We start from the raw sequence: 26,748 nt of genomic DNA on the forward strand, positions 1-26,748 counted from the left end.
TGTTGATTTCTCCCCTGGTGATCCAGTAGTTGTTTCTCTCTCTCTCTCTCAGCTTCTTTATTCTCCATCATTTGGTCTTTCATATCCCTAATTCCCTCTTCTTCACTTATCCTATCAGTTAGAGCTTCCATTTTTGATTGCACCTCATTAATAGCCTATTTGATTTCGACTTGATTAGATTTTAGTTCTTTTATTTCTCCAGAAAGGGATTCTCTAGTGTTTTCTATGCTTTTTTCAAGTGCAGCTAGTATCTTTATAATCGTCATTCTGAACTCTAGTTTCGACATGTTACTAATGTCAGTATTGATTAGGTCCCTGGCAGTCAGTACTGCCTCTTTTTCTTTTTTTTTGAGGTGAGTTTTTCTGTCTTGTCACTTTGTCTAGAGAATAGATAAGTGAGAGAACAAATTGGCAGAAGTGTAACAACGACCCCAGAAACATATACACTAAATAAATCAGAAGAGACCCAAAAACCGGGGCGGGGGGCGGGGGGCGGCGGGGAAGAAAGGAAAAAAAAAATATGATCAGGCTGGTGACTAGAACAGAGCCACACACTAGATTTTGTGTGTATTTTGTCTTGTTAGAAGAAACTGCCTCCCAAAAATTTAAAGAAAGAAAAACTCATGTATATATACAAAAATAAGGGTAAATATGACGAAGGGGTAGAATATGAATGTAAAGATGAAAATCAAAAAAGATTTTAAAAACGGAATTGATAAGTTGGTTGAGAAAATATAGAAAAAAAATTAAAAAAAAGAAAAAAGGAGAGAATGTGATCAGGCAGGAGACTAGAACCAAGCCATATACTAGATTTAGGGTATATTTTGGTCTTTTGGAAGAAACTCTATCCCAAAATTTTGAAGAAAGAAAAATGTGTATATGTATATATGTATATATATATATATATATACATATATACACACATGCACAAAATAAGGTTAAATACAATGAAGGGATAGAATATGACTAAAAATGCAAATTAAAGAAGATTTTAAAAAGAATTGGTAATGTAAGATGTTGGTTGAAAAAGGAAAGAAGAAAAATTCAAAAATGAATAGAAAAGAAAAAAGAAAATTTTAAAAATTAACTTTGAAAGACTAAAGAATCATGGGAAAAAAGCCATGAATTCTATGTGTAGTATTCCCTTAGTGCTTGGAGTTTTGCAGTTCTCATTGATCGGTAAACTTGGTTTTGGCGGGATGTTCTTGCTGATCTTCTAGGGGAGGGGCCTGTTGCAGTGGTTCTTAAATATCTTTGCCGGAGGCGGAATTGCCCCTCCCTTGCCTGGTCGGGGCTAAGTAATCTCGGGTTTGCTCTTGGGAGCTTTTGTTCCCTGAAAGCTTTCTTTACAGCCTTGGAGGACAGAGTGAAAATGGAAGCCTCCCAGTCTCCGCTCTGGAGGAGCCAAGGACTCAGGCGACTCTTCATTGAGCCCCCAGAGAAAAGCAGTCAATCCCTCCCATCTCCCCGGTTTCCGGCTGCAGTCCGTGCTCACCTGGCCTGTGACCGAGGGTTTCTATCTCTGCCACCGGACCCCATGTGGAGTCTCCAAACCCAGCAGATCCCTGCGGTGCGCTCCCGCGCTGCTTCTCCTGGGGCAGGAAGGGGAGTCTCCCTGATTCTGCAGCTGGCTTCCTTGCTCTGATACCTGGGAGCTCTGCCACTCTCCGGCTCCCCTGGTCTTTCTGTGACCCCGAGGGCCTGAGACCACGCTGTCCCAGCGAGGTTCCCACCCCCTGCTTAGCCACCGGAGCGAAGTCCCTCAGCGGAGCCGACTTCTAAAAGTTTTGATTTTGTGCTCCGCAGCTGTATCACTTGCCCATAGCAGCTGATGGAGGCCCCCTCCCCTGGCCGTCTATCTTCCTGAATATTGCCTTCTTCGCACGTCCTGCCTTCCAGAAAGTGGTCCCTTTTCTGTTCATAGAATTGTTGCTATTCTTTTCTTTGATCTCCTGTCAAGTTTGAGGTGTTCAGAATGGTTTCATAACTATCTAGCTGAATTCCTGGGACCAGATGAAATTTAGGTCTCTTACTCCTCTGCCATCTTGCTCCTCCCCACCCGTCTTTTTAATTTATAAGTTTAACCAATTGCTTTCCTACAGTGTAAGCTACATGAAAACAGGGACTTTAGCTTGGTCACTGCTGTGTCCTTAGTGCCTACTACAAGGTTGGGCACATATTAGCACTCAATATTTGTTGGATGAAGATATGATGGTATCTGTTTGGAAGTAAATGATGGTTTTTGGCTGCATGGTTTTTTTGTTTTTGTTTTTCCTTTTTTTTTCCTGCGAGTTTAGCAAACCAGTTCAACCCAGTTTAAATAATAAACTGTCATTTTGCCTAACAGAGAGCTTTGGATTAGAGTGGGTTTAGTCAGCGGCACTTGGGCTAGTCCCCTCTAGTCAGCAGTGAGCAGCATGCATGTCCAGTGGGATAAATGGGAGAGACTGCATTTCTGTTTCTAGTTTACCTGAGTGTGTGGGAGAAAAATGGGGAAAGATGAAAAACTTACTAACTTTCTTAGAGAGGACAGACAGCATGAGTTGGCAGAAATCACAAGGACATTAAGAACTTTGAGTATGAGATTTTGGAGATGCTGGAGTATAGGATGAACCAAGCTTGTGTAGCTCTTTTTGTAAAGGTTTGGAGAATGGTGAGAATTTAGTCATACTTAGACATGGGAAAAATTAAAGGTTGGAGGGGCTCATTTGTTCTTTTCAGGTGCCCACTTGGGCTTTTCCTCCTTTTTGCTAACCATCCAACTGTTAAAGAGAGTACCTAAAAATGCTAAAGTAGAAAACAAAAATGGTTCCCATAAAATCTCCAAGTAAGATCTATTTTTTTTAAAGATTTTATTTACCTATCTGAGAGACACAGAGAGCACAAGAAGGGGGAGGGGCAGAGTCAAAGGGAGAGGGACAACCAGACGTCCCACTGAGTGGGGAGCCTGACTTGGGCCTTGATTCCAGGACCCCAAAATCACCTCAGCCGAAGTCAGATGCTTAACTGACTGAGCCACCCAGGTGCCCTTATTTTTTTTTTAATTAAAAAAAAAAGTAATCTCTATGCCCCCCCTCAAAAAAACATAATCTCTGTTTCCAACATGGGGCTCAAACTCACAACCCTGAGGTCAAGTATTACATGTTTTACCAACTGAGGCAGCCAGGGGCCCCTAAAATCTGTTGATTAAAGAAAAAATATAATACATGCAAGTTGTTAAAAATTTTAAGTATTAATAGAAAGAAAGGTATAATAGGACTGAATAGGCACTTTTTTTTGGAAAGATTTATTTATTTTAGAGAGCATTCTTGTGTGTGAAGGGTGGGTGGTGGGGCCGAGAGAGAGGGAGAGAGAGTATCAAGCAGACAAGCAGACTCCTCACTGAGTGTGGAGTCTGATGCGGGGCTCCATCTCACAACCCTGAGCTCACTCCCTGAGCCGAAACCAAGGGTTGGATGCTCAACTGACCGTGCCACCCAGGCGCCCCTAGTCACTTTCTTTTCTGATACATACACAGCATTGCCTTCTTTCTCTCCTCAAAGGTACATGTGGTTAAGAGTTTCTGTGATTCCTTCCCCAAAACAATTGTGCAGGTATCAGCACACACTGTTCTACCTCCTTTTTCATATCTGCATAATGATCTGTCATGTGTGGAGGTACCCTTTGAGCCATCTTCTGATGTGGATCACTTTGGTTGGAGCTAGTGTTTTGCAGTATAAGCAACATTGCCATGAATATACAGATTTGTTGGTAGACCTCTGCACATGTATCAATGAGGTATAATCCTAGTAATGGTGAAATCTCTGGGTCAGAGTTTATGAACATTTAAAATTTTGATAGATGTCAAATCCTTCTCCCAGAAGTTTGCAACAGTTTTCATTCCTGCCATCATGCTTACTCCTTTCTGGGTATCATAGTTTTTTTTCATTTGTGCCCATTTGATAGGTAATATTGTTAACTTGTGTTTTGAATTTTGTGTGTTGAATTGAGAGAGAAATTGAATATCTTAACAAATTTATTGCCTATTAATGTTTGTTTTCTTGTGAACTGCCAGATGATTGTCATTTCTGTTATATGTGAGCTTTGTACTTGAAGGAAATTAGCTCATTGTTGCCATATAGTTGTAAATGTTTTTCTTAATATTTTGTCTTTTTGACTTTTCTTGCCACTCAGATTTTTATTTTTATGGAGTTAAATTTATCACATTCTTTCTTGACTTCAGTATTCTGCTCTGACCGGCCACTTGGCCTGTTGACACCAGTGCACATATGACTGGGCTGTGTGAATGCTACTGGGCACACCAGGTATAAAGCTGAGGCAGTGGACCCCAGAGCCCCAGGACGCTGGTCATATTAGGAGAAGCCACAAATCCTTGACAGAGCTAAATCTTAGTGTTCCTGGGATGCTTTATGTCTGTTGAGTGGTGTTAGATTTAGTAAGGTGGGCAGAGTGTTGAGCCCAAAGCCTAGAGTGGGAGGTGGGGGGAGGTGGGGGGAGGGGTTGTGTTGGCCCTACTGAGGAGGTATTAGGTAAATGCCAGATGGCCAGTGAGGTAAAATGGCTTTGTTGCCTTCCTCAGCTGACACAGAGATCAGGATGGAGAGTTAGACCAGATGGCTGTGATTTTTGTGATGTAAGAACTATGTGAACTAAAATCTTTGGAATTTCCTGAGATAGAGGTGCTAAGAGTATCTTGTTATTCATAATGAGCCCCTTTCAACCATATCTGTTTATGCTGATGAGGTGATCTTGTTGGGCCCCTAGATAACTTTAGGATGGGGCTGATTGCCAGGGAAATCAGCCTTGTGATTAGAAGGTTAGAACTTTCAGCCCCATCCCTGGACCTGAAGGGATGGGGAGAGGCTGGGGATTAAGTTCAGTCACCAGTGGTCAGTAATGTAATCAATCACACCTACCTAATGTCACTTTCTTAAAACCCCTAAAGCCAGGGTTTTAAGAGCTTCTGGGTTAATGATCACGTAGAGGTGCTGGGAGGGGGCGGTGTGCCTAGAGAAGGCATGAAAGACTTACGTTGCTCTGTGCATCTCTTCCATCTGGCTTTTCCTGAGTTGTATGCTTTATAAGAAATAGGACATGGTAAGTAAAATGCTTTCTTGAGTTCTGTGAGCCATTCTGGCAAAATTATCAAATTTGAGGAGAGGTTGTGGGAACCCCCAATTTGTAGGTCAGAAAGATTGGAGGCTCAGAACTTGTTTTCTGAAGTGGGAGCACTCTTGTGGAACTGAACCCTTAACTGATGCTCATTCCAGGTCAGAATCGAGTTGAATCAGTAGACATCTAGTTGTTGTCCTGAGATTTGGAGAATTCGTTGTTAATGTGGAAAGACCCCACATGTTTGGTGTCAGAACTGTTGTGAGTGAAAAACAGCTTGTGTGGGCCATTCTCTTTTCAGGGTATAACTTTGAACCTGGCTGTTTCTTTTACAGGTGGAAAAATGGCGTTTGTGAAGAGTGGATGGTTGCTGCGACAGAGTAAGTACAGAACATGAGCCTGTTGGACTGGGTTTAGTGTTGCCTTAGGGTACATGTTTATTTCTATTGCTGAAACAGATCACATTTAAAAATAAATGTCAAAGTCTTATTAATGTGCTTGCTCTGGATTTCCTCTGGGAAATTTTTAGAGCTCTGTGAACTGTGTTTCTGCTCACCAGAGTTCCTTCTTGGTTGCTATTTCCCTGGCAGTCAGCCCTATCCTAAAGTTATCTAGGGGCCCATGTACTCGTGGCTGACCTGAGTCCCTGCTTGAATCTAACCAAGCTGAACTCTGATATATTAGCATGGAGGTACTGCTGTCTTTGTGGGAAATACCTGTTTTATTTGGGGATTGAATAGTGACTAAGATTCTAAAATACTGGAGACTTTATAGAGATGAAGATTTGACTTGAAGGAATGAGTTTATCTAAAACTAGTCTTTTGGATCTTCAAAAGGACTCTGCAGAAGAGAATCAGTTTTTTTTTTTTTTTTAAGATTTTATTTATTTGAGAGAGGCAGAGAGAGAGAGTGTGTGAGCATGAGAGAGAGAGAGAGAATGCATGAGCAGTGGGGATGGGCATAGGGAGAGGGAGAAACAGACTCCCTGCTGAGCAGGGAGCCCAATGCAGGACTCAATCCCAGGATCCTGGGATCATGACCTGGGCCAAAGGCAGACGCTTAACCGACTGAGCCACCCAGGCTCCCAGATTCATGGTGTGTTCTAAAGCAGGAATAACCAACTCTGTTCATTAGAGAAAAAGTAAACAGATTATTCTGCTGTCCTTCTAGAAAGAGCAGAGTTAAGGGAAAAATGACTACTATATCATTTATGACTCTAGCAAAAAACTGAACTATAGTTTATACTGTTTATTATTCAGATACAAATTTCTGTTGGGGGGTTATCTTCAGAACTTAGCTAAAATTGAGACTAGCAGTGAAGAATGGACTGCATACCTTAGATGGTTTATAAAAACTATTATTTATGAAGGTTGTTTGTGACCTTGTTACATAGATTTTACATATATTATGTACTTACCACAGCAGCTCTGTGAGGTAGGTGGCATTATCCTGGTTTCTAGTTGAAGAAATTGAGTTTTAGTGATATTAGGTAACTTAACACTGTGGGTGGCAAACCTGTATTCAGATTCAGGACTGTGTCATTTCGGCATTGACACACTTTCTACCAGGACACAAGCCTTCAGCTTATTTGTCCTGTCACTAGTTCTACATTCCCAGACCTGGAGCTGAACCAGGTGTCCTTTCAAGGTCTGTGACAGTTCTATATTCTAAGAATAGATAGAGCAATGTTGCTTTAAAAAGAAAGTCCTGGCATATTGGAGCCTAGCCCCAGTCTTTGTGTAAGTTTCTTTGTTTTGGGTTTTGTGATCCCATCCTTCCCTAAATTGTCAGGGGATGTGGAGAGCCTTGTTTGGACCTAGAGGATGTACCTTCCTTTCCTGGTCCTATGGATATCCTCTGGTTTTCTCTTTAGGCTTTGCTGCGTCCTTGTTTGAGGACAAGCTTTCCTTTCTTCACCATGACTCAGTGTAAATGTTCTGTCAACATAAGTGAACAGTGACCATTTTGACTTTTTGTCCCCTCTCCCAGTCAATGCCTAGCGTGATGACGTACACAAAATAGATGTCTTTTAAATAAGTTGTACAGACTTTTCTAGTGTCCTGGTCCATGGCAGTCTTGAAGTGTATATTCAGAAGACTTATTCCATTTTCCTTTGCAAAAATCAGAACTATCAATCCTAATAAAATAAGATGAGGTGACTTGTATTATATTCACTGGGTAGCAGAGGTACACAGATGGTTACATGTATGCAAAGTGGTCTGGAGGATTGCTTTTATTGCTATTGCCACACAGACCTTTAGGACTATGGAGGACAGCCTAATTTGGGAATCTGCAGTCAGGGCTTTGGTGGCAGGTGAGATACTTGGGTAGAACTCCCTAATCCGGTCCACCTGTGTGTCTGGGTGGCTCTTTTTGGTAGTTTCTGTACAGCTCAGGGGCTGCCAATCAAGTGGATGCTGATGTCACTTATTTATCAGTTTGGGACACTGCTGTGGATGCCCTTCTTAGCAAGGAGGGTGCCTGATAGTGGTAAAAGAAATTTGGAGGGCTGATATGATGCATATTTAGTTCACACCAGTAATGGCTATGGGAGCATAAGGAGAGGTACATGGAATGGGATTTGTGCACGATGGCCAAGAAGGGTGGGATCTACAGGAACAAAGGATGTAGTAGGTAGTGTCTGGGTGTGAGGAAGGAGCAGGGGTGACTGACTTGGCCTTTTAGTTTTCCTTTTTGGCTAATAGGGAAATTTGAGTTTCATAAAGTTAAGTGCCTAGTCCAAGATTACAAATGTTAGGATGAATTCCCTAAACTGATAGGGACGTATGAGGTAGCAGGACAGATGCACACAGGATGGGAGTCAGTGTCTTGGCTGTGGGTACACCCAGTGTCCGAACCTGCTTCTGTGTCTGTCTGAAGCAGGGAGACCCTCCCACACCATGGGCTTTAAGGGAAGGTGAATGTTAGAGAAGAATATATGTGAAAGCTCTTCGAGAAAAACAAAACAAAACATGTTTTTTTAAAAGAGGAATGTATTATTGTTTTTTGTATATAGAGACTTCACAGTCCAGTGTTCTCTGATCAGTTTAGCAAAGTTAAATACTCCTGGGAGAGTGTAGATATACTACATGGAAAATTAAATATTATATGTTTTATTAGCTTAAAATGAAGGATTTTGGGTTTTTTTTGGTTTTTAAAATTTTGAGTATAGTTGACATAATGTTACGTTAGTTTCAGGTGTGTAACTCTTGTTATGCTATGCTCACCACAAGCGTAGCTACCATCTGTTTCCATACATCACTGTTACAATATCATTGACTGTATTCTTCATGCAGTGCCTTTTATTCCCATGACTTACTCATTTCATAACTGGAAGCCTCTATCTCCCACTACCCTTCCTCTGTTTTGCCCATCCTCCCAGCCCTTTCCCATCTGGCAACCATCAGTTTGTTCTCTGTATTTATGTGTTGTTTCTGCTTTTAATGTTTGTTTATTCATTTGTTTTTTTTTTTTAGATTCCACATTGAGTGGAATAATACAGTATTTGTCTTTCTCAGTCTGATTTATTTCACTTAGTGTAATACTTTCTCAGTCCAACCATATCATCACAAATGGCACAGTCTCATCCTTTTTTATGACTGCATAATATTTCATTGTATATAACTATCACATCTTCCTTATCCATCTGTCTATTGATGGACACTTAGCAACTTAGGTTGCTTCCATATCTTGGCTATTGTAAATAATGCTGCAATAAACATGGTGCCTATATGTTTTTGAATTAGTGTTTTTGTTGTCTTTGGGTAAATAGTAGTAGAATTATTGGACCATATGGTATTTCTGTTTTTAATTTTTGGGGGAGCATCCATACTGTTTTCCACAGTGGCTGTACCAGTTTACATTCCCACCAACATGATGGTTCTTTTTTCCTCTACATCCTCACCAACACTTGTTATCAAAATCAAGGTTTTATTGAACTTTAAAAAAAAATTTTCGGACTATTAAGTTGGCAGCATTCTTAGTATCTTTAGTGTAAGGTGCATGTACAGCATGGGTGTTTGTGCCATTGGAGTTTGATTTCATCTCCATTTTGATGTAGTGCTCTGGGCAACTGTATGCATGTGTACTTATGGGGCCAGAGAAAAATTTCCTTCGTTTCAGTTACCTGTGAGCTAGAGGATAAAGTCCTTGCTTTTTTTGGCTCAAAGCCAACCTTTCCATTTTTTTCAGGTACTATTTTGAAGCGTTGGAAGAAGAATTGGTTTGACCTGTGGTCAGATGGTCACCTGATCTATTATGATGACCAAACTCGGCAGAGTGTCGAGGATAAGGTCCATATGCCAGTGGACTGCATCAATATCCGCACCGGGCACGAGTGTCGGGGTAAGTGAGTCAGTTGTGGCCAGCTTCTGTCCTCTACCCTTCCCCATTCTTGGTGGGAGTTGAATCATTTTCCTTACTCATTTTGCTTTCATTGACAGACCAAAGAAGGGTTTCATCTTTCATCAAACAAGGGAGGTAAACACAGTGGGCATCCAGACACTTGGATCATGAATCATATGATTGGGGCAGATTAATTTTCTCATCTGAATCAGACCCAGCAGTCCACATTCCTTGCTCTGTCATGGAGAAAGTGGTGGAGAATAACCAGAGTGCTGGGATCCCCAAGAAAGATGGAACCACCCTAGGTAGTGCATAGGTTTTGTTGCTCAGAAACAGGCATCTTATTGATGACACCACCAGTCAGTTACTTAAAAATCCATGATGCCTTGGTTTCCTGAGTTATTCCTTATATTCATTTTAAAGGAATAAATTTTTAATAAGTATAGACTTTTCTATTTCTTATTAAGGGCGTATGTAGACTTCCCTGCTTATTAGCTCTGTTTCTATTTGGAATAGAGTCTGTTTTAGTAAACCTTGATGTTTGAAACATCCTGCTCCTATAAATAGTTTTTGAATTAAAGAGTTACAAATGGCCTATATGCTTGTAGTAACCATTGTTGTTGTAACATCTTGCCCCCCTGCATGTTAGTTCTTGAAACACAAGTGTCCATGGACGACTAGCTGTTGAAATACCTACCTAAACCAGGCTCAAATATCACAGACCTTATTTCTTGGTACACAGAGCTACTTTAAAGTATGATTTTCACTTTTAAAGCAGTGATCCAGTTTAGTATTTCCTGTGAATAAAAACAGTAAGTATTCTGTTATCTGATGCTCATTAACACTTTTCATTGTTTGGGGCTTATTCTTCTAATATCTGGGCTGTTCTATACATCTCTGTATATGGATTGTCCTCCAGAAGAGGCCTGCTTGTTCTTCCTGGAGGAAGTTTGTTTGTTTATTTATTTATTTATTTAAAGATTTTATTTATTTGAGAGAGGGAGGGAGATAGTGCACGAGTGGGAGGAGGGGAAGAGGGAGAAGCAGATGCCCCGCTGAGCAGGGAGCCTGATGTGGGGCTCCATCCCAGGACCCTGAGAACATGACCCAGGCTGAAGGCAGATGCTTAACCGACTGAGCCACCCAGGCGCCCCTCCTGCAGAAAGTTTAATTGGAACAGAGTTGTAATTCATGTGCTTGGTTCTGTAGAGCAGGACAAAGATGTTTTGTTATTGGAACGTTCTGAAATACTCGTCCTTTGCTTATCTGAGCTGTTAGGTAAGAATAAAGCCTTTAAAAAGAACTATATAAATATTGCCTTATTCTACTTAACTTTTCACAGATATTCAGCCTCCAGATGGGAAGCCAAAAGACTGTATGCTGCAGATTGTTTGCCGAGATGGGAAAACTATCACTCTTTGTGCAGAAAGCACAGATGATTGTTTGTAAGTTTTGGGTTTTTATGTGTTTTAATTTAAAAAGTGTTGTGTTTTAATTTCCAGTTATCAGGAAGGGAGTAGAATGAGAATGGCGTTTTCCTTCAGGCAGCAGAATAAGTGACTCAGAGGATGTGTGAAACAAATGTAACAGGGCCTTATTCCATGCCTAATAACTCTCGTCCTAGTTTCTGCTTCTCCAGAGCTGTGCAGGCAAGATCCCATTATAGCGGGAATGACAAAGTATTAGTATATAGCCACTTTGTACTTTTTCATTACTAGATGTACATTGGGTAATGGGCGTAGTTGAATGGGTTCTTAAATCTTGTTCTTTTTATGTAAATGTCTTTTAAAAAAGCGCTGACATCTCTATTACACAGTCTGTTCCTTCCTTTGGTGGTTCTTGCTCCATCTGCCATCTCTGAAGAAGAGATGTAGAGCCGCAAGAAAGAAAACCCAGCTTTATCAGTTCTCAGCCTGTTAACATTGGCAGTGAAATTGGATCAGAATCTTGAAAGCACTGATTAAATACAATTTGGGGGTGAGGGGGCGCCTAGGTGGCTCTGTCAGTTAAGCATCAGACTCTTGATTTCAGCTCAGGTCATGATCTCAGGGTCATGAGATCGAGCCCTTCATTGGGCTCCACGTTGGGTGTGGAGCCTGCTTAAGATTCTCTCTCTCTCCCCCTCTCTCTCTGCCCAAGCACAAGCACATGCACACTCCCTCTCTCTCTCTCTCTCAAAAACAACAACAAAAAAAGAATTTGGGGGGAAGAATTTTTTTTTTTCCTGGCCACTCTGTACCACTCTTTTTTTTTTTTTATTTTTTTTTAAAGATTTTATTTATTTATTTGACAGAGAGAGGCACAGTGAGAGAGGGAACACAAGCAGGGGGAGCGGGAGAGGGAGAAGCAGGCCTCCCGCTGAGCAGGGAGCCCAATGCGGGGCTCGATCCCAGGATCCTGGGATCATGACCTGAGCCGAAGGCAGACGCTTAACGACTGAGCCACCCAGGCGCCCCTCACTCTGTACCACTCTTATGAGTTAAGTCTGGACATTGTAAGAATTCACTAACAGATTATTGTAATATTCATTTATATTAAAATATTTATATGTAGGTGACTATTTTCATACAATCCAGACCAGTTTGTCGAGTGCTTGCTCTGCATTTCACATATATGTTCATTTTAAATATAAACATTTATTCCATGCTAAACTCACAGAATTAATTTTAAATCCCATATATAGCTGCTTTTTTACACTCTTCTGATTCATACCAGTGAATCTTAAATGATACTTTCTGGAAGAGATATAGCTTTCCTGTAGACTGATGGAGAAATGACCACACGTAAAGCCAGTTTGCTACTTTTTAATAAACTGGACTTACAGTATTACTACTTAACAATTTAAACATGTATATTGAACACTTACTTGGCACTGGGCACTATGCTAACTGCTTTATATATGTTATTTAATCCTCACCCTATCTTATAAGGTAAGTGCTGTTCTTGTTATAAGAAACTAGTATATCACTTTTTTTCTTTTCTTTTCTTTTTTTAAAGATTTTATTTATTTGACAGAGAGAAGGAGAGAAAGAGCACAAGTAGGTGGAGCGGCAGAGGGTGAGGGAGAAGCAGCCTTCCTGCCTGCTGAGCAGGGAGCCTGACATGGGGCTTGATCCCAGGGGACCCTGGGATCATGACCTGAGTTGAAGGCAGACGCTTAACCAACTGAGCCACCCAGGCACCACCCTATATCACTTTTTTAATGCTCCTATAATAAATTACCCTGAGTTTAGTGGCTTCAAACAATACAAATTTATGATTGCATTTCTGAAGGTCAGGAGTCCAACACTGGGTCTTATAGTATTGGCAGGCTCTAGGGGAGAGTCTGCTTGTCTTTTAAGTTTCTAAAGGCTTCCTGGTTTCTTGGCTTCTGGGCCATGCCCTTTTCTTGCGGTCATCTCTTTGGTTCTCTGCAGGTGGGGAAGGTTATATGCTTTTAAGCACTTAATGAATAGTTTGGGCCAACCTGGGTAATCCAGGGTAATCTCCCCATCTCAAAGTCCTTAACCTTAATTACAGCTGTAGAGTCCCTTTTGCCCTGTGAGATAACATTCACAGGTTTTTGGGATTAGGATGTAGACGTCATTCTGCCTACCACACTTCCCAAGATTTTAGAGCTAACAGACTAGACTCAGGATTTGAACCTTTGTCTCCACAGAGACCTTTGTTCTTAACTGCTCTGTTCTGCTATACACTGAGGTGTTACATGGAATGTTTAAGTAGTGGCAAAAATATCTGGAACTAGCAGTAATTAGACTGATGATGTTTATGATCTCAGTAAATGTGAACTGGTTAAATTCCCCTTAAAAAGAATAAGATCTGAGATTGGGTAAAAAATGCAAAGTCTAACTATATAGTCTGTTAACAAGAAACACACTTGAAATAAAATGACTCAGAAAGGTAAAAAAGTAAAGAATAGGAGACTCTTAGTTTCAGGAGACTGTTAGTTTCCCATGGCTGCCACAAACTGGGTGCCTTAAAACAACAAATGTTTTCTCTCACAGTTGTGGAAGCTAGGAGTCTGAGCTCAGCGTGTCAGCAGAGCGTTGCTCCCTCTGAGACTCCTGAGTAGAATCCTTCCTTGCCTTTTCCTAGTTTGGGTTGTGGCCATTGATCCTTGGCGTTCTTTGGCTTGCCACTGCGTCAGTCCAATTTCTGCCTCTGTTGTAAAAAGACATTCTCCCTGTGTGTCTGTGTCCAGATGTTCTCTTAAAAGGACACCGACTGTATTAGAGTAAGGATCCGCATTAATTCAGTATGACCTCATCTTGAGTCCATCTGTAAAGACCGACCAACCTACCTTCCTTCCTTCCTTCCTTTTTCTTCTCTTTTCTTTAAGATTTATTTATTTATTTTAGAGAGAGTGCACATGTGCCTGGGAAGGGGCAGAGGGAGAGGGAGAGAGTGTCTTAAGCAGACTCTGTGCTGAGCACAGGGCCCTACGTGGAGTTGATCTCATGACCCTGAGATCACAACCTGAGCTGAACACTTAACTGACTGCACCACCCAGGCGCCCCAAAACCTTATTTCTAAATAAGTCAAAGGTACTGGGGATTAGGACTTCAACTTTTTTTTTGGCAGAGGACAGAATTCAACCCATAACTGAGACCTTTGAGTAAAAATGGTGAAATGAAGGGGAAACCTTTTAGCAGTAACAGCCAAATGAAGAAGTTCAGCTTTAAGCACCAACTACAAAGAGTGATGGCCAAAGAAAGAATTAGAAGATTTTGTTGAGATGTTTCATTGTTTTTACCTCCAACTCCCAGAAGTAGTAACAAGAGGAGTTAGTTAAGTCTTGCAAATTTTCAGTAATACTCTGCAGTCTGGAAGGATGTTGACTAAAGGAGTAAGGTACTTTTTGGGAAAGCTAAGGAAAAACCCTTGAGAATATGATATCCTTGGGACCTCAGTGGAGGGTGGAAGGTTCCCACCAGGGTTTGTCATTCCAGAGCCACGGGAAGACTTCAGAGCTCACAGGAGTAGAATAATTCTGTGGCTGATGAAGTAAGTCCTAGCATGAGACATTCAAAAGAATATGCTCAGAAGAGTGTAGAAGCCAGATTTTTCAGAAAGGACTTAACTGCCACAAGGAATTTTCTTTTCTCTCACCATTATTCTCTTTGATTACAGAAAAATGATTGAGGGTAACACCTAGTCTGTTGCTGGGGTGGAGTGAGGTGGGGCTACCAATAGATGTCAGATTAAGTAGGAAGGGTGTCAAGAAGAAATAACACATACTATATGAGAGCAAATAGAATTTTTAGGTATCATTTCCCATGTTAAACATGAGCAGGATGCAAAGAAATGGTGTGCCAAATATATTGTAAAGGAAAAATAAGGAGGAAAATGTAATAAGCCTCAGAAAAAGCTCCTCATCTGTAGGAAAATAAAACCCACAAAACAGAATCGAATTTTCCAAGAATGCTTTCCTGGCTACCATATTTAAAATTATAACCCCCTCTCTTGCATCATACATATACACACATACTTACAATCTAATTAGCTATTTGTTTACCTTGTTTGTCTCTTTTTATTAGAATATAAACTGCACGAGAGAGGGAATTCATGTTTCTTCTGTGCCCTTTAGCATCTGTGTAGCCAAGAAGGTCCGTCGTAGGGTATATCTGCCATTCATTTTATAATCTAATTTAAATCTTGGCTCCCTTACTTGGGGTACAAGCCCAACTAAAAAATGAATCACTGACATGAAGGAAAGACTTGAGCGTACTCTCAGGGAAAGCAGGGGGAAAAGATTAAAGAATTTAGAGAAAAGATCAGAATTATGTTAGACTAAAAGAGTTTATCAGGAAGATTATTGATCAATAGTCTGCAAAGTACAGAACCCAAGAAGGTAGTTAGAAATTCAATGCAAGAAAAACTTTCTGAAATACTAGAACTGAATTAGACCAAAGTCCATAATAGACTCTCCTACCTGGCAGTATTAAATCCAGATACAATATATGAACAATCCAATAGGATACCCTTTAGCAAAATGAATGATAGTAGTGAACTGCTTATAAATCTGTTGGGGGAATTTTGCAACTTGATTGCATCCATTAGGAAACCAGAATGTTTGAAAGTAGCTTAGCTTGAAAATAACTTAGCAAAGCTTTTAACTCAAGGAGGTAATGAAATGACAATAAAACAGAAAAGGAACTGGTATAGATAAGAGCAGAACGATAGAGAGTCATTAAGAAAGGTGAGGGGATGAGGGAGGGAGAACAGAAAATTTGTGAGACTTAAGATTTAGGTATCTAGTTTTTGTGACCATATATGGGCAGTTAGTAGGAATAGAATTTGTTACAACTTTTCCCAGGGTCCTTTGGCAGTGTCCACTGAAATATGTTTATATTTCTTGACCTAGCAGTTTCACTCTTTGGAATTTGTCCTATAGAAATGTTTACATAAGGGTACAAAGGTAATAAGGATGTTTGTTTTAATAATAGCGTAGTTCTCATGTATGACCAATCCACAGCTAACATATTCAACAGTGACAAGTTGGAAGCTTTCCCACCAAGATCAGGAATAAGACAAGGATTGCCCACTCTTACTACTTCTATTCAGTACACAGGAAGTCTTAGCCAAAGTAGTTAGGCAAGAAAGAAAAATAAAAGGCATTTAAATTGGAAAGGCAGAAGTAAAATTGTCTCTGTTTATGGATGATCTGATCTTCTATATAGAAAACCCTAAAGAGGGATGCCTGAGTGGCTCAGTTGGTTAAGTGTCTGCCTTCAGCTCAGGTCATGATCCCAGCCAGCATCCTGGAATCGAGTCCTGTATCAGGCTCCTTGCTCAGCGGGGAGCCTGCTTCTCCCTCTGCCTGCTGTTCCCCCTGCTTCTGCTCACTCTCTCTCTGACAAATAAATAAAATCTTAAAAAAAAAAAGAAAACCCTAAGGACTCCACCAAAAAATTGTTAGATCTAATAAATGAGTTCAGTAAAATTATAGGATATAAACCCAACGTACAAACATCAGTTGCATTTCTTGGGGCGCCTGGGTGGCTCAGTTGGTTAAGCAACTGCCTTCGGCTCAGGTCATGATCCTGGAGTCCCGGGATCGAGTCCCGCATCGGGTTCCCTGCTCGGCAGGGAGTCTGCTTCTCCCTCTGACCCTCCTCCCTCTCATGCTCTCTGTCTCTCATTCTCTATCAAATAAATAAATAAAATCTTAAAAAAAAAAAAAAAAAAAAAAAAAACATCAGTTGCATTTCTTTATACTAACAAAACTTCTGAAAAAGAAAATCCCATTTGTAATAGCATTAAAAATAATAAAATGCTTAAAAAAAAAGAAAGAATAAATTTAACCAAGGAGATGAAAGATCTGTACACTGAAAATTGCAAGACATTGATGAAAGAAATTGAAGATGACACAGACAAATGGAAAGATACCCTGGGTTCATGGATTGGAAGAATTAATATCATTAGAATGTTCATACTACCCAAAACCATCTGTAAATTCAGTGTAGTTCCTGTCAGTTTCAATGGCATTTTTCAAATAAAAAGAGCAATCCTAAAACTCAAGGGGAACCACAAAAGACCTTGAATAGCCAAAGAAAGAACAAGTCTGGAGACATCACAATTCTGGATTTCAAACTTTATTGCAAAACTATAGTAATCAAAACTGTGGTATTGGGATACACATAGACAACATAGACAAATGGAACAGATTAAGAGTCCAGAAATAAAGCCACGTGTATGTAGTCAATAATACATATTTTTAAAGTTTATTTTTTATTTTTTTATTTATTTTATTTTAATTTAATTTTTTTTAAAAGATTTTATTGATTTGACAGAGAGATAGAGAGCACAAGTAGGCAGAGTGGCAGGCAGAGGGAGAGGGAGAAGCAGGCTCTCCACTGAGCAGGGAGCCGGATGTGGGGCTCGATCCCAGGACCCAGGATCATGACCTGAGCTGAAGGCAGACACTTAACTGACTGAGCCACCCAAGCACCCCATAAAGTTTATTTTTTATTTATTTAAGTAATCTCTTTGTGGCTCAAACTCATGACCCTGAGATCAAGAGTCGTGTGCTCTTCTGACTGAGCCAGTCAGGTGTATGGTTAATAATATTTGATGAGGGAGCAAAGAATACTCAATGGGGAAAGGACAGTCTCTTCAATAAATGGTGCTGGGAAAACTGGATGATATGCAAAAGAATGAAATGAGAATGCTATCTTAGACTACTCACACTGGTTAATTCAAAGTGGATTAGAAACTTAAATGTAAGACCTTAAACTGTTAAACTACTAGAAGACATAGGGAAAAAGCTCTTTGTCTTTTTTTTTTTTAATTCTTGTACATTAACATACAGTGCTACATCAATTTCAGGTGTACAGTACAGTGATCCAACAATTCTGTCCGTTATACAGTGTTTATTGTGATAAGTTGTACTCTTAATCGTCTTCACCAATGTCACCTATCCCTCCCACTCACCTCCCCTCTAGCAACCATCCATTTGTTCTCCATAGTTGAGACTCTCCTTTTTGGTTTGTGTTTGTCTGTCTGTCTCTCTTTTTTCCTTTTTTCATTTCTTTTGTTTCTCACATTCCACAAATGAATGAAATCATAGGGTTATTTGTCTTTCTCTGGCTTTTTTTGCTTAGCATAATACTCTAGCTCCATTCATGTTGTTGCAAATGGAAAGATTCTATTCTTCTTTATGGCTGATAGTATTCCATTGTGTGTGTATGTGTGTATATATATGTGTGTGTATACGTACATATGTGTCTGTATACATATACATACACGTATATATGCATATACATACACACATATGTATACATATACACATATACACACACACCACTTCTTTATCCATTCATCTGTTGATGGACTCTTGGGCTGCTGTGTGGCCACTGTTAATAATGCTGCAGTAAACATAGGGATGTGTATAGCTCTTCAAATTAGTGTTTTCATATTCTTTGGGTAAGTATTCAGGAGTGTGATTGCTGGATCATAGGGTAATTCCATTTTTAATTTTTTGAGGAGCCTCCATACTGTTTTCTATAGTGACTGCACCAGTTCACATTCCCACCCACAAGTGCAAGAGGGTTCCTTTTTCTCCACATCTTCGCCAACACTTGTTTCTTGTGTTGTTGATTTTAGCCATTCTGGACAGGTGTGAGGTATCTCACTGTGGTTTTGTAGGGATCCGAAGGGGTATGTGCACCCTGATGTTTATAGCAGCAATGTCCACAATAGCCAAACTGTGGAAAGAGCCAAGATGTCCATCGACAGATGAATGGATAAAGAAGATGTGGTATATATATACAATGGAATATTATGCTGCCATCAATCTCACTGTGGTTTTGATTTGCATTTCCTTGATGACGAGTGATGTTGAGTTCATGTGTCTGTTGGCCATCTGGCTGTCTCCTTGGAGAAATGTCTATTCATGTCTTCTGCCCTATTTTAATTGGATTATTTGTTTTTTGGGTGTTGAGTTTTAGAAGTTCTTTATATATTTTGGATACTAACCTTTATCAGATATGCCATTTGCAAATACCTTCTCCCATTCTGTAGGTTGTCTTTTAGTTTTATTGGTTGTTTCCTTTGTTGTGAGGAAGCTTTTTACTTTGATGTAGTCCCAGTAGTTTATTTTTACTTTTGTTTCCCTTGCCTCAGGAGATATCAAGAAAGAAGTTGCTATGGCTTACGTCAGAGAAATTACTGTCTGTGCTCTCTTCTAGGATTTTTTGGTTTTAGGTCTCAGGTTTAGGTCCTTAACCCATTTTGAGTTTATTTTTGTGTATGGTGTACGAAAATGGTAGTTTTGGGAAAAAGCTCTTTAACATTGGTCTTGGCAGTGATTTTTTTGGATATAACACCAAAAGCGCAGGCAGCAAAGACAAAAGTAAACACATGGCACCACATCAAATTGTAAAGCTTCTGCAGAACAAAAGAAACAATCAGAAAAATGAAAAGGCATCCTATGGAATGGGAGAAAAAAATATATTTTTAAGATTTTATTTATCAGAGAGAGAGAGAGCATGAGTTGGGAGGGGCAGAGGGAGCGGGAGAAGCAGAGTCCCCACTGACTGAGCAGGGAGCCCGACACAGGGCTCAACCCCAGGACCCTGAGATCGTGACCTGAACTGACTGAGCAACCCAGGTGCCCCTGGGAGAAAATATTTGTAAACCATCTACATGATAAGGGCTTGGTATCCAAAATATATAAGGAGCTTATACAGCTTCATAGCAAAAAACCCCACAGGTTTATTTTAAAATGGGCAAAGGACTTGAATAGATATTTTTCCAAAGATACACAAATGGCCAAAAGGAAAAGATGCTCAACATCACTAATCACCAGGGATGCAAATCAAAAATATAATGAGATTACCTCACACCTCCTAGAATGGCTGTTACCAAAAAGACAAAAGATAAATGTTGGTGAGGATATAGAGATAAGGGAACCCTGTGCATTGTTGGCAGGAATGTAAATTGGTACAAGCCACTATGGAAATATTATGGTGTTCCTAAAAAAACTAAAAGTAGAACCAGCATATGATCTAGCAATCCCTCTCTGGATATCTGTCTTGAAGGAAATGAAATCATTATCTTGAAGAGATACTTGCACCCACATGTTCAATGCAGCATTATTCACAGTATCCAAAACATGAAACAACCTAAGCAGATGTTGATGGATGAATGGATAAAGAAAATGGGACACACACACAGAACATTATTCAGTCATGAAAAAAAGAAGGAAATCCTCCCTTTGCAACATCATGGATGGACCTTGAGGGCATTGTGCTAAGTGAAATAAGTCAAACAGAGAAAGACAAATACTATATGGTCTCACTTACTGGTAGAATCTAAAAAAGCCAGATTCCTAAAAATAGTAGAATGAATGGTGGTTGCCCAGGGCTGGTGGTTGGGGGAAATCAGATGTTGGTTGAAGGGTACAGACTTTCAACTATGTGATGAATAAGTTGGGCATCTAATTATATAGTATGGTGATTATAATTAACAAATACCTTATTATATACTTGAACAAGTTAAGGGAGTAAATTTTAAATGTTATCACCAGAAAAAATAAATAAAGCAGTTATGTGAGGGAATGAAGGTATTAATCTTACTGTGATACATATATATCAGATCACCACATTATATAGCTTAAACTTACATGTTATGTGTCAGTTTCTCAAGCTGAGAAAAAAATACCAGTATTATTTTCAATTACAAAAAAATCGCTGACAGTCTGAATCTCACATCATGGAACATTATGTAGCCATTAAAAACAAATGCAGATCCGTGTGTGTGACATGAATTGATGAAGCAAATTGCGGTATAGTAAGCATGGTGCATTTTATAGTTACTAAAGAGTAAAGCAAAAACTGTATAGTCATAGATTATGCTTTAAATATTATATAGTGTATGTACCATAGATACATATTTTTTGCATATTTATTTCTTGTGCATGTTTCAAATGCTTTGATTGAATAGGTTTGGGGTGAGGGCTGAAGACCTGTTCTTGAAACAAGCTTTTTCAGAAATTTTGATGCCAACACAGGTTTGAGAATCATTGAAATAGATGTTGGATTACCTTAAATAAAACATCCCTTTTTCTTTTTTTCAGGGCCTGGAAATTTACACTCCAGGATTCCAGGACAAACACAGTAAGTTGCTAAGGGCAATCACCAGTAACGTTTTCACCTAGTTTGCTGTAACAAATGGAAGGGTAGGGGATTAGGAAAGGGAAATGGGAATGGGTCTCTTGGCCATCCAGCCATGGCTGAGTAGTCATAGCTAGGTGAGGCACCTTTCACTGGTATTAGAGCAAGCTAGATTTTGGCAAACCTTTTAAGGCAGAAGGAGCCCTCTGAATATAGGCAACACTGGTTTCAGTGTTACCTTCCAGAAATGTCTGTATCTGAGAAAGTTTTGCAACACTTTGAGTTCTGTGATTTACAGGGATGGCTGGAAAAGGACCACAGAGTCCTTTCTATATATAGCATCTCAGCCTTGTGAAACAAGCATTTTTGGATCCTAAAATGATGCTTTGTATGGAATTTTTTTTTTTTTAAGAGTTGCATTGATTTTTCTTTTCCACTGGGAAGTAATTTAATGAAGGATTTTTTTTTTTAATGCAAAAAGCAGGCTGTGTGTAGAACAATCTCTGACTGCTACATTTCAGACTGTAGGATTTTTATTTAACAAAAGGGTTGTTGAGGGTGGTACATCACCTTTGAAAAGGCCTGGGTGATGGAAGACTCTGTGGTCTCCTTGGGTAGTGAGGGCTCTGTTCTTGATTCTTGCAGATGGCTGAAGAGGACCCCTTCCTCCCGATTTCAAAGGATACCAGAGTGCAGGGTTGAAAGGGAGTGGTGGGGAGGTACTCCTGTTCACTGCTTCTCAGAGAGCTGTTTTATTTGCTGTTCTAATTTTTTTTTTCCCCCAAATTCAGGCTTTTTTTTTTTTGGACTTTTAATTGTTATGTTAATCACCATACATTACATCATTAGTTTTTGATGTAGTGTTCCATGATTCATTGTTTGTGCATAACACACAGTGTTCCATGCAGAATGTGCCCTCTTTAATACCCATCACCAGGATAACCCATCCTCCCACCTCCCTCCCCTCTAGAACCCTCAGTTTGTTTTTCAGAGTCCGTCATCTCTCACGGTTCGTCTCCCCCTACGATTCCCCCCCTTCATTCTTCCCCTCCTACTATCTTCTTCTTCTTCTATGTGATGAATTTTCTTCTTCTTCTTTTTTTATTAACATATATTGCATTATTTGTTTCAGAGGTACAGATCTGTGATTCAACAGGCTTGGCACAATTCACAGTGCTCACCATAGCACATACCCTCCCCAATGTCTATCACCCAGCTACCCCATCCCTCCCATCCCAGCCCCCACTCCAGCAACCCTCGGTTTGTTTCCTGAGATTAAGAATTCCTCATATCAGTGAGGTCATATGATACATGTCTTTCTCTGATTGACTTATTTCGCTCAGCATAACACCCTCCAGTTCCATCCACGTCATTGCAAATGGCAAGATCTCATTCCTTTTGATGGCAGCATAATATTCCATTGTATATATATACACCACATCTTCTTTATCCATTCATCTGTTGATGGACATCTTGGCTCTTTCCACAGTTTGGCTATTGTGGACATTGCTGCTATAAACATTGGGTGCACATACCCATTCGGATCCCTACATTTGTATCTTTGGGGTAAATACCCAGTAGTGCAATTGCTGGATCGTATGGTAGCTCTATTTTCAACTTTTTGAGGAACCTCCATACTGTTTTCCAGAGTGGTAGCACCAGCTTGCATTCCCACCAACAGTGTAGGAGGGTTCCCCTTTCTCCACATCCCCGCCAACATCTGTCGTTTCCTGACTTGTTAATTTTAGCCATTCTGACTGGTGTGAGGTGGTATCTCATTGAGGTTTTGATTTGGATTTCCCTGATGCCGAGCGATGTTGAGCACTTTTTCATGTGTCTGTTGGCCATTTGGATGTCTTCTTTGGAAAAATGTCTGTTCATGTCTTCTGCCCATTTCTTGATTAGATTCTTTGTTCTTTGGGTGTTGAGTTTGATAAGTTCTTTATAGATTTTGGATACTAGCCCTTTATCTGATATGTCATTTGCAAATATCTTCTCCCATTCTGTTGGTTGTCTTTTGGCTTTGTTGACCGTTTCTTTTGCTGTGCAAAAGCTTTTTATCTTGATGAAGTCCCAATAGTTCATTTTTGCCCTTGCTTCCCTTGCCTTTGGCGATGTTTCTAGGAAGAAGTTGCTGCGGCTGAGGTCGAAGAGGTTGCTGCCTGTGTTCTCCTTTAGGATTTTGATGGACTCCTGTCTCACGTTTAGGTCTTTCATCCATTTTGAGTCTAGTTTTGTGTGTGGTGTAAGGAAATGGTCCAGGTTCATTCTTCTGCATGTGGCTGTCCAATTTTCCCAACACCATTTGTTGAAGAGACTGTCTTCTTTCCATTGGACATTCCTGCTTTGTCAAAGATTAGTTGACCATATAGTTGAGGGTCTATTTCTGGGCTCTCTATTCTGTTCCATTGATCTATGTGTCTGTTTTTGTGCCAGTACCATACTGTCTTGATGATGACAGCTTTGTAATAGAGCTTGAAGTCTGGAATTGTGATGCCACCAGCTTTGCTTTTCTTTTTCAACATTCCTCTGGCTATTCGGGGTCTTTTCTGGTTCCATACAAATTTTAGGATTATTTGTTCCATTTCTTTGAAAAAAGTGGATGGTATTTTGATGGGGATGGTATTGAATGTGTAGATTGCTCTAGGTAGCATTGACATCTTCACAATATTTGTTCTTCCAGTCCATGAGCATGGAATGTTTTTCCATTTCTTTGTATCTTCCTCAATTTCTTTTCATGAGTATTTTATAGTTTTCTGAGTACAGATCCTTTGCCTCTTTGGCTAGATTTATTCCTAGGTATCTTATGGTTTTGGGTGCAATTGTAAATGGAGTCGACTCCTTAATTTCTCTTTTTTCTGTCTTGTTGTTGGTGTTTAGGAATGCCACTGATTTCTGTGCATTGCTTTTATATCCTGCCACTACTGAATTCCTGTATGAGTTCTAGCAGTTTTGAGGTGGAGTCTTTGGGTTTTCCACATAAAGTATCATATCATCTGCAAAGAGTGAGAGTTTGACTTCTTCTTTGCTGATTTGGATGCCTTTGATTTCTTTTTGTTGTCTGATGGCTGTGGCTAGGACTTCTAATACTATGTTGAATAGCACTGGTGATAGTGGACATCCCTGCCGTATTCCTGACCTTAGGGGGAAAGCTCTCAGTTTTTCCCCATTGAGAATGATATTCGCTGTAGGTTTTTCATAGATGGCTTTTATGATCTTGAGGTATGTATCCTCTATCCCTATACTCTGAAGAGTTTTGATCAAGAAAGGATGCTGTACTTTGTCAAATGCTTTTTCTGCATCTATTGAGAGGATCATATGATTCTTGTTCTGTCTTTTGTTAATGTATTGTATCACGTTGATTGATTTGCGGATGTTGAACCAACCTTGCAGCCCAGGGATAAATCCCACTTGGTCGTGGTCAGTAATCCTTTTAATGTCCTGTTGGATCCTATTGGCTAGTATTTTGGTGAGAATTTTTGCATCCATGTTCATCAAGGATATTGGTTTGTAATTCTCCTTTTTGATGGGGTCTTTGTCTGGTTTTGGGATCAAGGTAATGGTGGCCTCATAAAATGAGTTTGGAAGTTTTCCTTCCATTTCTATTTTTGGAACAGTTTCAGAAGGATAGGTATTAATTCTTCTTGAAATGTTTGGTAGAATTCCCCTGGGAAGCCATCTGGCCCTGGGCTTTTGTTTGTTGGGAGATTTTTTTGCCTGCTTCAATTTCCTTAGTGGTTATAGGTCTGTTCAGATTTTCTGTTTCTTCCTGGTTCAGTTTTGGTAGTTGATACATCTCTAGGAATACATCCATTTCTTCCAGGTTATCTAATTTGCTGGCATATAGTTGATCATAATATGTTCTTATAATTGTTTGTATTTCTTTGGTGTTGGTTGTGATCTCTCTCATTCATGATTTTGTTGATTTTGGTCATTTCTCTTTTCTTTTTTATAAGTCTGGCCAGCAGTTTATCAATCTTGCTAATGCTTTCAAAGAACCAGCCCCTAGTTTTGTTGATCTGTTCTACTGTTCTTTTAGTTTCTATTTCATTGATTTCTGCTCTGATCTTTATTATTTCTCTTCTCCTGCTGGGTTTAGGCTTTATTTGCTGTTCTTTCTCCAGCTCCTTTAGGTGTAGGGTTAGGTTGTGTACTTGAGACCTTTCTTGTTTCTTGAGAAAGGCTTGTATTGCTATATACTTTCCTCTTGGGACTGCCTTTGCTGCATCCCAAAGATTTTGAATAGTTGTGTTTTCATTTTCATTGGTTTCCATGAATTTTTTTAATTCTTCTTTAATTTCCTGGTTGACCCATTCATTCTTTAGTGGGATGCTCTTTAGCCTCCATATATTTGAATTCTTTCCGTCTTTCCTCTTGTGATTGAGTTCTAGTTTCAAAGCATTGTGGTCTGAAAATAGGAAGGTAATGATCCCAATCTTTTGGTACCAGTTGAGACCTGACTTGTGACCTAGGATATGATCTAGTCTGGAGAATATTCCATGGGCACTAGAGAAGAATGTGTATTCCGTTACTTTGGGATGGAATGTTCTGAATATGTCTGTGAAGTCCATTTGGTCCAGTGTGTCATTTAAAGTCTTTATTTCCTTGTTGATCTTTTGCTTAGATGATCTGTCCATTTCAGTGAGGGGGGTGTTAAAGTCCCCCACTATTTTGTATTGTTGTCAATGTGTTTCTTTGCTTTTGTTATTAATTGCCTTATATAATTGGCTGCTCCCATGTTAGGGGCATAGTTATTTACAATTGTTAGCTCTTGTTGGATAGACCCTTTAAGTAGGATATAGTGTCCTTCCTCATCTCTTATTGCAGTCTTCGCTTTAAAATCTAATTTGTCTGATGTAAGGATTGCCACCCCAGCTTTCTTTTGGTGTCCATTAGCATGGTAAATGGTTTTCCACCCCCTCACTTTCAATCTCGGGGTGTCTTTGGGTCTAAAATGAGTCTCTTGCAGTCAGCATATCAATGGGTCTTGTTTTTTAGTTCAATCTGATAGCCTGTGTCTTCTGATTGGGGCATTTAGCCCATTTACATTCAGGGTAACTATTGAAAGATATGAATTTAGTGCCATTGTATTGCCTGTAAGGTGACTGTTACTGTATATTGTCTGTGTTCCTTTCTGGTTTATGTTGCTTTTAGGCTCTCTCTTTGCTTAGAGGACCCCTTTCAAGATTTCTTGTAGGGCTGGTTTCGTGTTTGCATATTCCTTTAGTTTGTGTTTGTCCTGGAAGCTTTTTATTTCTCCTTCTATTTTCAGTGACATCCTAGCTGGATATAGTATTCTTGGCTGCATATTTTTCTCATTTAGCGCTCTGAATATATCATGCCAGTCCTTTCTGGCCTGCCAGGTCTCTGTGGATAGGTCTGTTGCCAATCTAATGTTTCTACCATTGTAGGTTACATATCTCTTCTCCCGAGCTGCTTTCAGGATTTTCTCTTTGTCTCTGAGACTCGTACGTTTTACTATTAGATGTTGGGGTGTTGACCTATTTTTATTGATTTTGAGAGGGGTTCTCTGTGCCTCCTGGATTTTGATGCCTGTTTCCTTCCCCAAATTAGGGAAGTTCTCTGCTATAATTTGCTCCAATATACCTTCTGCCCCTCTCTCTTTCTTCTTCTTCTGGGATCCCAATTATTCTAATGTTGTTTTGTGTTATGGTAT

At 39.8% G+C, this 26,748-nt stretch overlaps 1 protein-coding gene across 4 annotated transcripts in view; it reads left to right on the forward strand.

Annotated features, from left to right (window-relative positions):
* PLEKHB2 (pleckstrin homology domain containing B2) overlaps positions 1-26,748 on the forward strand; it is a 71,645-nt gene that overhangs the window by 26,424 nt on the left and 18,473 nt on the right. For all 4 annotated transcript variants that reach the window (XM_036076892.2, XM_036076889.2, XM_036076891.2 and 1 more), the window contains exons 2-5: positions 5,448-5,492; positions 9,304-9,456; positions 10,799-10,901; positions 21,035-21,074. In XM_036076892.2, the coding sequence (XP_035932785.1) occupies positions 5,456-5,492; positions 9,304-9,456; positions 10,799-10,901; positions 21,035-21,074 (333 nt within the window). In that variant the 5' untranslated portion in view covers positions 5,448-5,455. The remainder of the gene's footprint in view (positions 1-5,447; positions 5,493-9,303; positions 9,457-10,798; positions 10,902-21,034; positions 21,075-26,748) is intronic.

Source organism: Halichoerus grypus, chromosome 4 (genome assembly GCF_964656455.1).
Source record: "Halichoerus grypus chromosome 4, mHalGry1.hap1.1, whole genome shotgun sequence".
In the NCBI taxonomy this organism is placed as follows: Eukaryota; Metazoa; Chordata; class Mammalia; order Carnivora; family Phocidae; genus Halichoerus; species Halichoerus grypus.